This window comes from Thamnophis elegans, chromosome 2, assembly GCF_009769535.1.
Source record: "Thamnophis elegans isolate rThaEle1 chromosome 2, rThaEle1.pri, whole genome shotgun sequence".
NCBI classification, from domain to species: Eukaryota; Metazoa; Chordata; class Lepidosauria; order Squamata; family Colubridae; genus Thamnophis; species Thamnophis elegans.
In genome coordinates, this window is record NC_045542.1 from 49410197 (window position 1) to 49425110 (window position 14914).

Consider the following 14914-nt stretch of genomic DNA (forward strand, 5'->3'; position numbering starts at 1 on the left):
CAGGGAGGGGAGGGTTCTGTGTGAATGGCAGATGAACGTGCACAAATGTAGCTCTGCTTGCCTGCCATATCTGTGGCCCGGGTTCTGAATGGACTACGGCCTAGTAGTGGGCCACAGCCCAAGGGTTGCGTCTCCCTGTTTTACAGCATCACAGCGTCTCTTGAGTACAGTATCAGCATATTGCCCCCCAAAATCTGGATCATTTTATTGACCTTGACAGGTCAGGAATGAACTGGCAGTCGGCAGAATTAGCCTGCAATACTTATAACCACTGCGATCTAACATCAGGACCCTATTAATATTCCAATAATCATTATCATGGGCAAATGAAGAGAGCTGAGTATTTACTGACCGGATGCCCTTCCTGTCACCAATGTGGAGTTATATTCAGCAATATTCTCATCATGCCCAGAGAGAAATACCTGCCTCTACCTAGGATCACACTCACAGCCTCCTGATTGTGGGATGAGAGCTCCACCAGTTGGCCACCACATCACTCTCATTAATATTCCAGTAATAATATAATAATTTAATGATAATAATAATTTAATAACTTCTTGTCACTTGTCAAAGCTGTATCCTGATTAATTCAAGTCTTTGTAGCAGATGAATGTGCATTAAAATCAAGCTTCCATCTACAGTTAAGTTAGTTTTAAATATAACAATCTTGGTTTCAACTTTTACATTTTTCTGTGCCTCGACTTGATGGCAAATACTTGGCTTCTATTTTGGATTCTTCTGTCAAAATAAAATGTCCATCAGCTGTATCAGGAATGCCCAGCAGAGACAATAATGCATCCAACTATTCTCTCAAATGAGTTGTCAGGTGGTGCTCACAATCAGAACTGTTCTGGAGCTTACAGAACACCAGATAGATCAGACAATCCAGCACAGTATGGATTGGGTCATAAAAGCTTTTTGATGAATGCTGCTATATTTACAAGAAAGATTCTGTACAATAGTAATGACTCAGAAATATCTTTTATTAAGTGACTACGTTGATCATGGAACCAGTGGAAAACCCTCAAAAAACCCTTCATGATCTATCCTTTTACAAACACATTTGCTAAAAGATCCAATCTACTGGGTGTTGGATGTATCACACCAGGAAGTCTAGATGCAATATGTAAGATTCAGATGATGGCCCAGCCAACAGAAATATCTGTTTCAATATTTTGAAACAATTAGTGGTTAGAAAATATTGAAGACCAATCACTTGGGACTTGACTGCAACAGTGGAGAAGTTATGAAAAGGGAAGAAGGAAAGAGAACTTTAAAGGGCCATGAAGGAAAGAGATTCTGGTACTGCATAGAGCAGAGAAGTTGCTAGGGATTGGCTTGTCTCATATGCAACCTGTAAGAGATGACATTTCTAACATTTCTACTGTGGTTCCACAGGAATACAGTTGGTAAAGCAGAATTAACAAAAATACTTTGATTATACTACCTTCCCAAATAAGAACACTTGTTCTAATAAAAACAAAAAAGCTATGCTTTGCTCCAAACATTTCTATAAATGTCTTTTTATCAGCCATATTGCTACAGTGCCAGACTGCAGCTTTACATTGAAAGTGTATTCCTACAATGTGGGAAGGATTATGGCTCAGCAAGGATATATTTAAGACACCAAAATAAACATTGTGGATATTATTTATAATGTGCCCCTGTCCAAAGTTCTCTAGTATTATTTTGAAGAGTGGCTGGTTTATCTGGGACTTGCTTTGTCTTTCTTCTTCCTCCGGTATATAGCTCTGGCTATTCATTTAAAGAAAGCTGCGTAAGAGATTCACAGGAAAGGTGAGATGTCATTTCACTATTACGGTAGGACACCACAGTGTTTCAGGGTAGAGGAGGCAGTGAACAGATTTGAACCTGCAAAGAATAAGGTAAGTTATAGTCTAATACTGTAAATATATTACTCGGCTATTTTCAGTTTTCATGCTAGAATGTCTTAATTGAAGAAGTAAGTTAGGGGATTTAAAACATAATGTACACACCGAGTTGGATCTTGTTGTATACTGAATACTTCACCCACACTGACAACATTGTGTTTATTCTCAGGGCCACCATAACTCAAGGTAACCTAGAAAAAAACACACATAACCCACATATTCAAAATTGCACTTGTTAGAAAGAATTAATTTTAAAACTTGGAACGCATTCAAGTCCTAAAATTGGGTTTTACAATTAGTATAATTACTTAACAGGGATTGGAAATATATTACAGTCTCTCTAGGATTAGGACCAATTGAAACATTTTAGTTGGTGAAGAGGAAATGAATAAAATCCCACAACTGCTGTTATCAGGTTAAACAATCCTTAAATTATTAGAGGGGGGTTTGTCATTTTTATCTCCGTATTATAGCTACGGTATCTTTTTACATAAATCAAATATTTGCTTTTTAAAAAATCTTTGTATATTACTGGATGTGAAAATAAGGCCAACATAATCAGGAACAGTTTTTAAAATACAAGTAATCCTTGTTTAGTGTACATTTGGTACTGGCAACTTGGTTATTAAGTGGCTAGTAAGTGAAATTGCTACCGTGCATATGATTTTATTTCAGTTTTCCTTTCCAGGACAGACCTGTGAAAGTAATAAATGTGAGGATTGGTTGTAAAGTTATTTTTTCATCACTGCTGTAACTTGAACAGTTGCTAAATGAGGCAGTCACTAAGCAAGGACTACAAGGTATTCATAAAATTGACAAAATGTCCCTGGAATCCCAGAACTACAATGTTTATCTTAGTTTTCTGTTACTTTAAATATTGCTACATGCTATTTACTTTTTCTCCCTTCCTGGATAACTGCTTTGTCATGTACTTTTTCACTATGTGTTTTCCAAACATAGTATTCAAATAAGTATACAAATTCGACACTGACATTTAACTTCTTTTCCAATTGCTTTGTCTTCAAAACCTAGCCTTCGCCTCAACAATAATTTAAGAGCAAGTCTTATTTTTTAAGTTTACTTTGAAAATGCCCATCATTTCTTCTTTGTTTTTCCCATCACCATGAGAGAAATTCACAAAAGGCTTTTGTATTTTGTTTGTACTACATCAGTACTGTCGCAGATGACCAACTTGCAGTAGTCTCAGTAAGAAACTCCCATGAAACAGAGCCTTTTAAGGAAGAAAGTGGGTGTGGGGGAAAAGCATCTGCTTAATTTAGAGGAGAGTTGTCCTTACTTGTCTGAGTGCAGCTCTACCACGCAGCCGCTGTAGGTTTTCCAGATGAGAGTGGAATAAAGGGCTGTGCAACAGTTTCACTTCCAAGAGCCCCTCAATGATGTAGCCAATGGTGCAATCATCAGGGAGGCGAATTCTCTCTGCAGTGCTGATGAAGCTGCCAAGGCTGCCAAAAGCAAAAGTCAAGGAATGAATCTGTCCTTAGTTCTATTTTGGCCACAGGTGGGAGCAAGCCTTCCAACTGCACCTACCTAGCCCATGGGCTCATCTTGAGGGCCAGGCCTCTGCTGATGCAAAATCCAGCACCACCTGTGGCAAACCAGAATTTTGTAGTGGTCTAGCAAAATAAACAAGAGACAAGTTAGAACGGCTGACCATTTTGTGATCAATTGGGCATTATCAATTCTATTTGACCATTAGAAAGCCTCAGAAAATTGTTGGAGCTTTGGGAAACCAATCTTAAACCAAATTTGAATTTAAAGAAACACACCAGCTCTGGACTTTCTTTACATATAACTAATTCTTCATATAGCTTCAATAAAATTGGTTCAATCAGACTTATGGAAGGAAACATGTATAGGATTGTAATCATAAGCTATAGAATATGTAATACCATATTCTATGGCTGTAGAACAAAATAATCACTACAATTAATTACAGATAGACAGCCAAGTATAAGTAAAGGAATGAAAACACAACTGTATCTATACATTCAAAGTTGAATTTTGCAATTTGTTTTAAAATGTGAAAATCTGTACATTTCTTATTTCATATGAAGAAGCTTAGATCTTTTAATTTCTTTTCAAAAATAATCTTTCATGTGTTCTGTGTTCTGAAGTGTTGGAAATTTACAAATATATGTTGCCTATAAATTGCATAATTGCCTAATTTTTGCAAATAAAGCTTTCAGTTTTATTAGCCTGCTATGACTAGCAGTGAAGGATGGATAATTTAATCTAAGCCAAAATGACTGAACTGCCCTCCTCTAGTGATTTTTCTGGTGCTCCTGTTGGATATCATTCTTCTTCCATCGGTTTACTCATTTTGGCCTGCAATCCATACAGGTAATCCTCACCTAATAACCCTAAATTGGACAGGCAGCTATACTGCTAAGCGGGCCCTAAGTGGGAAATCACATGACTGTGATTTTGCTTTCTGGCTGGAGACAAGACTAATCAGTTTTTCAGTAGTCAATTCTGTACAACAAAGGAAGCAATGGTAATCTGAAATAATAGCATCTGCAAAAATCCACTTCAAGCCATGCCGCTAAGGGAAGTGTTGCCCACTCCCATGCTGGTGGGCTAGAAAAATAACAAAGTAGGGTGTGAATTCCAGATGAAAGTAAACATGCAAGACTATAAAAATCTGCTTTTTTCAGTTCATGAAAACCAACAGTGAAAGAATCTGCTCACTGATCCATCATTCCGGAGATAGTCTGCTGCTTCAATTGGATGGTCCAGACTTGGTCTTCCTAAATATATATCTTGGCTGTGTGAAAAAGCAGATAAAAGACTCCGGAGACTCTTCAAATTCACATAGTTGTCATCGTCTACATGACAAAACCACCTGCAGAAAATTCAGACAAGAAAATTGCATTGGAGGTCATAACAAAAATATAACAAAGCTCTCTTTGAAGAAGACCTAATTTTTCAGATCTATGCATTGTTGACAATACAAATGACATAATTAAAATGCAAGGGAATGAGAGAACAAATGGAGAACAACTTTTTAACTACATAAAATTAGATCAAACACAACATTCTCCTATTTTATCTGCTGATCAAAAGAACAGGAGGCACTGATGAAGCCAAAAGAGCAATGAAAATAACTATGAAACAAGTGATTTCCACTTACTTTTGCCCAGACTCTAGAAATTTATCATATTCCACTGACATCTTGCAGCAGAGAGCTTGGCGGGTGTGAACAGCTGAGCAATTGGTATTAATCATATGATCCCCTATAAAATAAAATTGATTGCAAAGGAACAAGCTATGTAGTTTCTGAAAGCAAATATAATCATATTCATATATGAAGAAAAGCCCCGAATGTTACATCGCATCTATTGTTCTATGCCACTCAGAGTTGCCTTTGGTGAGATTGGCAGCTATGTAAATTTGATTCATAAATTAATAAGCATCCAGTGCTAGCTGTGAAGGATCTAGACTGTGGATCAAACAATGTCATGCTATAAGAATATGAAATGGAAGAAGTAAATGGGCAAGCATGATAGTTTTACATAATGCTTCTGAAGTTTTCACCAGGAATGTAAGAAAATTATTGTATCATTTAATAGTGCTATAGTACTTTTTGCAATTCCATGTTCCACAACCATAAAGCTGCAACATATATTACATTGATCTCTGCAAGCACTACTTATCATTACTGTTTCTGGAATATTAACAGTCTGAAGGAATTTAAAGATATAAGCATCAATGCAAAATTATCAATGGAGGCAAATAAGGAAGCATTTCAAAAAGAAAATAATCCTTTTTTACCCAGAAATGGAAATAACTCTATATAACATCATAAACAGAAAGTGCACTCTGGACAGCATTTATCCCTTGCTTCTCAGAACAGGAACTGATTCCAGTACTCCTCAAGACAATGACTGAGCTGGGGATCTTCTTTTTGCAAAGCAGATTATACAATTATAGAACAACAGAGTTGGAAGGGTCTTCTAGTCCAACCCTTTGCTTAGGCAGGAAACCCTATTAAGAACCACGGTGGCGCAATGGTTAGAATGCAGTATTGCAGCCTACTTCTGCTGACTGCTGGCTGCCAGCAATTTGGCAGTTCGGGTCTCACCAGCTGAAGGTTGACTCAGCCTCCCATCCTTCCAAGGTTGGTAAAATGAGGACCCATATTGCTGGGGGCAATAGGCTGACTCTGTAAACTGCTTAGAGAGGGCTGTAAAGCATTGTGAAGCAGCATATACCGCTCAGGTTCCTTGAGGAAAAACGGCCAAAAGATATGGAGCTGAGGTTTCGAGGACTGAATTGGGGGGTGATAATAAGGCAAGAACAACATAAGGGGGATCCGGAGAAGCAGCTAATGGAAGAAAACATCGTTTCTGAAAGAGCTGCTCTCAGAAAACACTGCTGATCCTACCGGCTCCGGCCACCGCAACTGCCGTTTTGCCTGCTCCGGGCGTCGGCCTGGACCTGTCGTTTCGGAGGGGGGGGCGCCGGCTCACCGCTGTTCAACCTGTTCCAGCCGCTGTTCCATCTGCTTCGGCCGCCGCGGCCTGGCCCTGCTGCTCCGGGGGGGGCCCCTGACCCTGCTGCTGTCCCGCCTGCTCCGGCCGCCACGGCCGCCGTTCCATCTGCTCTGGCCGCTGCGGCCTGGCCCTGCTGCTTGGGGGGGGGCGCCGACCCTACAGCCATCCCGCCTGTTCCGGCCGCCGCGACTGCCATTTCATCTGCTCCGGCCGCCGACCTGGCCCTGCTGTTTCGGAGGGGCCGCCGACCCTGCCCCTGTCCCGCCCGCCCCAGCCGCCGTGACTGCCATTCCATCTACTCCAGCTGCCGCGGCCCGGCCCTGCCGCTTCGGGGGAGTCGCTGTGTTGTGCTGCTGTGCCTGCCCTGGAGCCGTGGAGTCTGTCAGTTTGACTTGGGACTGAGCGGCTGGCCTTTTTTGCCACCGCCATTGCCATCCTGGACGCAGCTCCCCCTCCCTCCCTCTTCTTCTTTCACCGCGGCTTTTGGACATTGTTACCGCTGGGCGTCTTGATCGGTATGGGCCCTTTTCTGTCGTCGCCCCGGCTACTGCGGCCTCGGCTCTTTGGGCCTTACGTCCTAAAGCATGCCAGGCCAGGAGGAACTGCTACCGTGCCGGCTGCTCTGCACATTGTTCTGCGACATATCGCCCCACAGAGAGAGAGGACAGGGACGAGGAGAATGGGGAACCTGCTTTTCCCAACTAGTGCCAATTTTCCCAGTCCCCTCAGACTTTTGCACCATTTTCAGACTACGCAGGGGAAAGAACGAGGAACCCCTTCCCCCAAATTATTACCGGCCGCAGCCGCCTCAAACTGCGCTGACCACCTGTTTTGCGGTCTCAAGAATGGCGTTTTTAACTAGTGTGCTGAGTGTATGATTGTACGATTGTGAGAGTGAATGCGCCCACTTTTAATTTAATTAATTTAATTACTTTTATTACTGTATTGTATTTTTAACGACTACTGTGGGGTGTGTCTGAGCAGAATGTTTGTTGAGTGAACATGATAGGACTGGGGGTGTGACCTGGAGCCCCCTCCACTGAGTGCAGAAGCAGAAGTGGATGGGGGCCCGGATCCACCCCTCGCCCTAGAGTGGTTTGTGTGGCCTGCCGGGAAGAATGGGGGCCATGGGAGTGGGGGCGGTCTACGGATGGGGGAGAGGGTCGGAGCATTTTGGTTACGACCGGGAGGGGCAGATATGACAGGAGCTGTAGGGCTAGCCATTACCGGGGAAGAAGGACTCGCTACATTACAGCGATTCCTTGTTCCGGCCCCTCAGGCTCACCACAAGAACCTGGTGGCAGAGGAGATCAGGGCCCTGGTCTCAGGTTGCTGCTGCTAAATGCCAGGTCTGTTGTGAATAAGGCTCCCCTCGTCCGGGACTTAATATTAGACGAGGGGGCAGACCTGGCATGTATAACTGAAACCTGGCTAGGCCAAGAGGGAGGAGTCCCCCTCTCAGAAATGTGCCCAAATGGGTTCCAGGTGCTCCATCAACCATGACACCAGGTAAGGGGTGGGGGAGTAGCACTGGTCGTCTGGGAGTCGTTAGTTCCTCGCAGGAGCCCTGCCCCGGAGATTGTGGGGTGTGAGTCTCTTCTCTTGAAGTTGGACCTAGGGGTTCAAGTGGGCTTGTTCTTGACGTACCTACCTCCCAGCTGCGTCATGACAGCCCTGCCTGTGCTGCTAGAGGCAGTAGCTGGGTTGGCGGTAGAGTTCCCCAGGCTAATGGTGCTGGGGGACTTTAATCTACCGTCTCTTGGCGAACATTCTGAAGGGGCACAGGAGTTCATGGCCTCCATGACAACCATGGACTTGACCCAAGTAGTTAAGGGTCCAACTCATAGAGCAGGACACACACTCGACCTCGTATTTCTCTCAGGGCAGTGGAGATGTGATCTGGAATTAAGGGAAATAGAGACCTTGCCCTTGTCATGATCAGATCACTCCTTGCTGAGGCTTGATTTCAGGACACTACTCCCCCACTGCAGAGAGGTGGAACCGATTAAGTGGTTCCGCCCCAGGCGCCTGATGGACCCGATGGGATTTCAGAGGGAGCTTGGAGAGATACCTGACTCCCTTGCCCGCAATCCGACCGAATCCTTAGTCGCTGCCTGGAATGAGGCACTGGATCGGATTGCGCCTTTGAGGCCTCTCCGTGGCAGTGGATCCAGGAGGGCATCTTGATTTACCGAGGAACTCCGGAAGATGAAGCGCCAAAAGAGACGCCCAGAGCGACGTTGGAAGACTAGTAACTCTGAATCTGATCGAACACTACTAAGAGCCTTTATTAGGACTTACCTAGTGGTGATACGGGCGGCAAAATGCACACATTTTTCCGCTCTTTTTGCGTCCGCAGAATCCCGCCCAGCCGCCATGTTCAGGGTGACCCGCCCCCTCCTAAAAGGTGAGGGGGTGGGGGAACCCCTGCAGGGAAGAGCTGAGGAATTTGTTCAGTTTCTGTCGGATAAAATCACTCAGTTTTGGACAGACCTTGACTTGGCTTGGGCAATACCAGCCGAGATGCCGAGGGTAAGTCTAAGTCAGATTTCCTGGGATGAGTTTGAATTTGTCACCCCTGAGAAAGTGGACAAGGCCATGGGAGCGATGAGCGCCTCCACCTGTTTACTGGACCCGTGCCCCACCTGGCTGGTTTCGACCAGCAGGGAGGTGACACGAGTCTGGCTCCAGGTGATTACCAACGCATCTTTGCAGGAGGGGTCTTTCCCACAACCACTAAAGGAAGTGGTGGTGAGACCCGCTCCTCAAGAAGCCTTCCCTGGATCCAGCCGTCCTGAAAAACTACCGTCCTGTCTCCAACTTTCCTTTTCTGGGGAAGGTTGTTGAGAAGGTGGTGGCGCTTCAACTCCGACAGACCTTGAATGAAGCGGATTATCTGGATTCCTTTCAGTCTGGTTTCAGGCCTAGGTACAGCACAGAAACCGCTTTGGTCACCTTGATCGATGATCTCTGGCGGGCTAGGGATAGAGGGCATTCCTCTATCCTGGTGCTTCTTGACCTCTCAGCGGCTTTTGATACCATCGACCATGATATCCTTCTGCGACGTCTGGAGGAGGTGGGAGTGACAGGCACCCTTTTACGGTGGTTCTCCTCTTACCTCTCCGGCAGGTTGCAGTCGGTCTTGGTCGGGGGACAGAGGTCGACCCCTAGGCCCCTCAAATGTGGGGTGCTGCAGGGTTTGGTCCTGTCCCCCCTCCTATTCAACATCTACATGAAGCCGCTGGGTGAGATCATACGACGGCACGGGATAAAGTACCATCAATATGCAGATGATATACAATTGTATCTATCTGCCCCGTGCCAGCTCAGTGTAGCGGCGGATGTGAGGTGCCGATGCCTGGAAGCTGTCAGGATCTGGATGGGGAGGAACAAACTGGTGCTCAATCAATAAGACCGAGTGGCTTTGGATGTTGCCCCCGAAGGACAGTTCAGACAGTCCGTCCTTGATCCTGGGGGGTGAAAACTTACACCCCTCAGAGAGGGCCCGCAATTTGGGGGTCCTCCTGGATTCACAGCTGACACTGGAACACCATCTGTCGGCTGTGACCAGGGGGGCCTTTGCCCAGGTTCGCCTGGTACACCAATTGCGGCCCTACTTGGACCGGGGGCACTTCAAACGGTCACTCACGCCCTTGTCACCTCAAGCCTGGATTATTGCAATGCGCTCTACATGGGGCTACCCTTGAAAAGCGGGGGGCACTTCAAACGGTCACTCACGCCCTTGTCACCTCAAGCCTGGATTATTGCAATGCGCTCTACATGGGACTACCCTTGAAAAGCGTTCGGAGACTACAGTTAGTCCAGAATGCAGCCGTGCGAGCGATATTGGGTGTACCGAGATACACCCATATTACACCTGTCCTCCGCGAGCTGCACTGGCTGCCAATTGATCTTCGGACGCAATTCAAGGTGTTGGTTATCACCCTTAAAGCCCTACATGGCTTAGGACCAGGGTATCTGCGAGACCGCCTACTGCCACACACCTCCCACCAGCTGATAAGATCCCACGGGGTGGGCTTCCTTCGGATGCCGTCAGCCGGACAGTGTTGGCTGGCGGGCCCCCGGAGGAGAGCCTTCTCTGTGACTGCTCTGACCCTGTGGAATCAGCTACCCCCAGAGGTCTGGACCTTACCCACTCTCATGGCCTTCAGGAAAGCTGTTAAAACCTGGCTGTTCCGGCAGGCCTGGGGCTGTTGACCTCATTGTCAAAGTCCAGCCCCGATTAGAACGTATGCGTGTTGGGAATTTTAAACTATTGTTTTATTTTGCTTTTCTTTTTTTTCTTCTTTCTTTGTAAGCCGCCCGGAGTCCTCTGGGATTGGGCGGCCTATAAATTTAATAAATAAATAAATAAATAAATAAATAAATAAATAAATAAATAAATAAATGAATGAATGAATGAATGAATGAATGAATGAATGAATGAATGTCTAAGTGCTATTGCTATTGCTATATCATTTCAGACAAATGGTTATCCAATCTCTTCAGTGTTGGAGCATTCACAACTTCTGGAGGCAAGTTGCTCTACTGATTAATTTTTCTGTCAGGAAATGTCTCCTTAGTTCTAGGTTCCTTTTCTCCCTGATTAGTTTCCACTCATTGCTTCTTGTCCTACCTTCAGGTGCTTTGGAGAATAGCTTGACTCCCTCTTCTTTGTGGCAGCCCCTGAGATATTGAACTATATAATCCCTTCTCTAAAAAGATAAGTGACTGGTAAGAGTGATTCGTATCTTATTTTAAATATAAACCTGGAAAGTGAGTAATAATTTACCTGCTCTAAGATGCAGCTCATGATCTTCCCCGTCTGTGAATACAAACGTCTATAAAAGATACACATCAAGAATTATTGATCTGAAGATTTCAGAGTAATGTTATTGTTCGTTTCAGTCAGAATATTATATTGGTTCCTCACAGCCTCAAGCCAAAAAAGGAATCTTCCTCCCCCCCTTATTATATGTTTCAGGAATGTTAAGCACATTATCTGATAGGCCAGTGGCCCCCAATCCTTTGGGTGCCAGGGACCGGTTCCACGGAAAGAGGCTTTTCCGCAGACCACAGGGGGCGGAGTTTCATGTGCTGCCTGCATCCCACACATGTGCGGATGGGGGCTTTGCTGGTTTGCACGGCCAGTTTCTGGTGTGCCGCAGCCGGTCCACAGGCTGAGGGTTGGGGATCCCTGCGATAGGCAGAAGGGAAACCAAATATATGGTGTAATATGGTACAAGAAGCAGTTGTGTTATTCTTATTTAACTCAGCAAAATCCCAACCAACCAAAGGTCAAGGGTTTCATATCTAGTTTGGTTTAGTGGTTAAGGCACCAGACAAGAAACCAGGAGATGTCAATCTAATCCTGTCTTAGGGATGAAAGCCAGCTGGGTGACCTTGAGCCAGTTACACTGTTTCAGCCCAATTCATCCCGCAGGGTTATTTAGGAAGAAAGAGAATTAGGAATGTTCATTGCCTTGAGTCATTTGTAAAAATAATAAAGATGGGTAAAAATAAAAAAATATTCTCAATTGAAACATTGTATAACTACCATAAATAGCCAATTATGATTTACCTTCATGCAGAAAAACATGTCAGAATCAGCATGCATGCATAACTGATCTGATGCATGGTGAATCTGCAGAGTTGTTTCATTAGGAACAAGGAACAGGGCTAGCTTGAATAGCTCAATTTCTTCAATGTATTATTTACTTGTGCCAAGAATTCCCTGTAATGGAGAGCTTCTAGAACTCTAATGTCATTGGGGAAAGGAGGATATAAGTAGGTAAAATTGTCATTTTTACTTTAATTGAATGATTTAACTTCAACTATTGTGAAAAGAAAATAAGCAAATCATTTGTTTCCAACACTGTGATGGTAAAAAGACATTATGTTTAACCTTTTAAAAATGCTTTAACTTGCATCTTTATACATAAACTGTTAATAATAAATATCACTAACAAAATAACATATGGTAACTATTAAATAGTGTTCTTACCTGACCTTTGGCCTGAGATATCCATGTTTGGAAGAGCAAGTTTAGCCTTGTTTTATGATATTTCCTTGTGGTTTTCACAGCAATAAAAATATCTTTCAAATCCAACTTTTCCTTAGCAGAGACCTCAGCAGATTCCATATGTATCACATTGTGTGGCCTTTCATTTATCCTTCCATTGGCTTTCAGATGGAATCCACCAGTGTCTGTGACATAATGATTCCATTTTTCTAGTAGGTTTTCTTTTGTTAAGGGCACTATATTGTCGATCTCAGCATCCAAAGGATTGGGGGAATTGAACTCCACTTGCTGAAGTGGGGTATCATTCTTGTTGAAAGTATTAAAAACAAGAGATGGATGCAGCTGAGGATAGATCTTAAATCTCCAACTGGATTGGAATTTGGGAATTAGCAAGAGGAGAACTGTGCAAGTGATAATGGAGAGCAGGAAGCCTATCTTACTGAGCCTAATGCAAGAGAAGCTCATTCTTCAGCCCCTAAGGGCATTTGCCATCATGTAAAACTGGGATATCACTTCCCAGTGAGGATGAAGCCTTTGAAATGAAGCCCAATTGTGTAAAAGTTATTGAAGCTGTGGGACTTTTATAGCCATACAGTATCATCTTTGTATCATTCAATCATTAAGGGTTGATTTCTTTGTATACTGCGGCCTGGATTTGTCATCCTAAAACACAGAATTTGTAACCTGTTACATGAGAGACAAAAAGAAAGAAAGAAACTTGAATGTTTTAAGTAACCTTGAGATAAGAACCAAAGGGCCTTAAAACCATCAGAGATTGTTACTGTGGATTAACAAGTGAATATATGAAACTGCTTTATACAGAATCATAACTGATCTCCCTGTTCTAGTATTATTGTGACTGACAGCAGTTCCCAGGTCTTTCCAATTATCTGCTTTTGTTTTGGTTAGAACTTTAATGTGTAGGATACTGTTGAAACTCTATTACAACAGAAAAACTGGATATTATGCAAAAAACTGAATGCATTTTAGAGCTTTATGTGCATTATTAATGAAAATGACCTTAAATAACATTTAGGAAACATGCTGAAAGAAAGGGAAATATAATTGAAAAGAATCTGTTATGCCTGTGAGTTTCTGTTACTTGTTCTATTGATTTAAGCCTACTTAAAAAGGGGTCTACAATATCTAATTATTATATATAATCTATATATACAATCTACAGTAGGGATGTCAAACTCATGTGATCATGTCACGTGACATATCATGACTTTTCCTCCTTCACTAAAACAGTGGGTGTAGCCAGCCTGTGACGCATCTGGCCCGTGGCTTGACATCCCTGATCTACTGTATATTTAGTAGACCCTCCCTCCCGCAAAATAAGGAGATAAACTTAATTGAATTTTTTGGATCATTAGGCTTATTTGGGGGAAAATAAGTGAAACCAAATTAATAATTGAAGTTAGATGGTTTATTCAAGAGAAGAAAAAAGACAGAAATTTTCTCTCTAGAAACATGCGTTGTGAATGATATACTGTTAGACCACATACCATTAGTGGGTGTTGTTGATTTAAGCAATGGAGAATATATTTTCCTAACACCTAATTTTTCTTCTTGATGCTCTACCTTTTCTTATTCACACGTTTTCTCTTTTTCCCATCCGGCAGACTTCCAGAAAAACGAGATCAACCTTGCATAATCTCTTAATTGTTTGCAAACCGCTTTTGAAATAAGCCCAAAAAGTGCATGAAATGAAGGCAAGAACCACATTGGCCACCGCCCCTGCTTTATATTATAGGGGTTGTGAAATATATTGTAAAATTGCAGTCCATTCTGCACAGAATCCAACACTGGAAGTTTTTAAGAAGAGCTTGAACAACCATTTGTCTGAAATGGTAGAGGGTTTCCTGCCTGAGCAGGGGGTCGGACTAGAAGACCTCCAAGGTTCTGTTATTCTATTCTAAACGAGGGTAGTGATATTGCTACAGGTTGCTATAATCCTGAGTAAGAATTTATTCTTAAGTAAATTTAGATAGGATTGGCGTCTCAAGATCATTTTTAAGTCAACTGTCATTTCAAGCAGATTAAAGCGGACACATTTAGAAAGAAATCCTCGGGATCGTCCGAGCTTCTGTGCGGGACTTCTCTGGAGACCAGGCAACTCAAAGCGGTTGCCTCGACTCCTCACCATGGCAACAGGCACGCACGCACACATACCTTGACTCCCCCTCCTCTCCTTCCTCCCCCTCTCTCCCTCCCGCGCCCCGTGAGAACGCTATGGGAATTCGACCCCTCCCGCTGCCCGCCAGAGCGAGGGTTTCTGGGCTCTTACCGGCAGGGCCGGCTCCGCTCCCGCTGGCGGCGGAAGAAGCCGGGCCGGGCGCTGGACTTGTGGTGCTCGCCTACCCAGGCTACGAGCCCTCGTCGAGCCGAATCAAGCGGACACCGGGAGGGGAGGGGCGGGGGGGCGGGGAAGAGGGCAGTCAGGGAAGAGAACAGGGGCTACGGTCCCTTTAAGGGCTTTACCT

The 14914-nt window shown here is 43.9% G+C and overlaps 1 protein-coding gene across 1 annotated transcript; it reads right to left on the reverse strand.

The window, feature by feature from the left end:
* Positions 1 to 965: 965 nt before the first annotated feature.
* On the reverse strand, positions 966 to 14906 carry RFNG (RFNG O-fucosylpeptide 3-beta-N-acetylglucosaminyltransferase). The gene is made up of 9 exons (XM_032209304.1): positions 14719 to 14906; positions 12411 to 13112; positions 11199 to 11247; positions 5044 to 5146; positions 4602 to 4755; positions 3441 to 3526; positions 3190 to 3355; positions 1998 to 2083; positions 966 to 1872 (listed from the first exon to the last, which is right to left on the reverse strand). The coding sequence occupies exons 2-9, from the start codon at positions 12891 to 12893 to the stop codon at positions 1806 to 1808; spliced, it is 1194 nt and encodes a 397-aa protein (XP_032065195.1). The 5' UTR covers positions 12894 to 13112; positions 14719 to 14906; the 3' UTR covers positions 966 to 1805.
* Between the last annotated feature and the right edge of the window lie 8 nt (positions 14907 to 14914).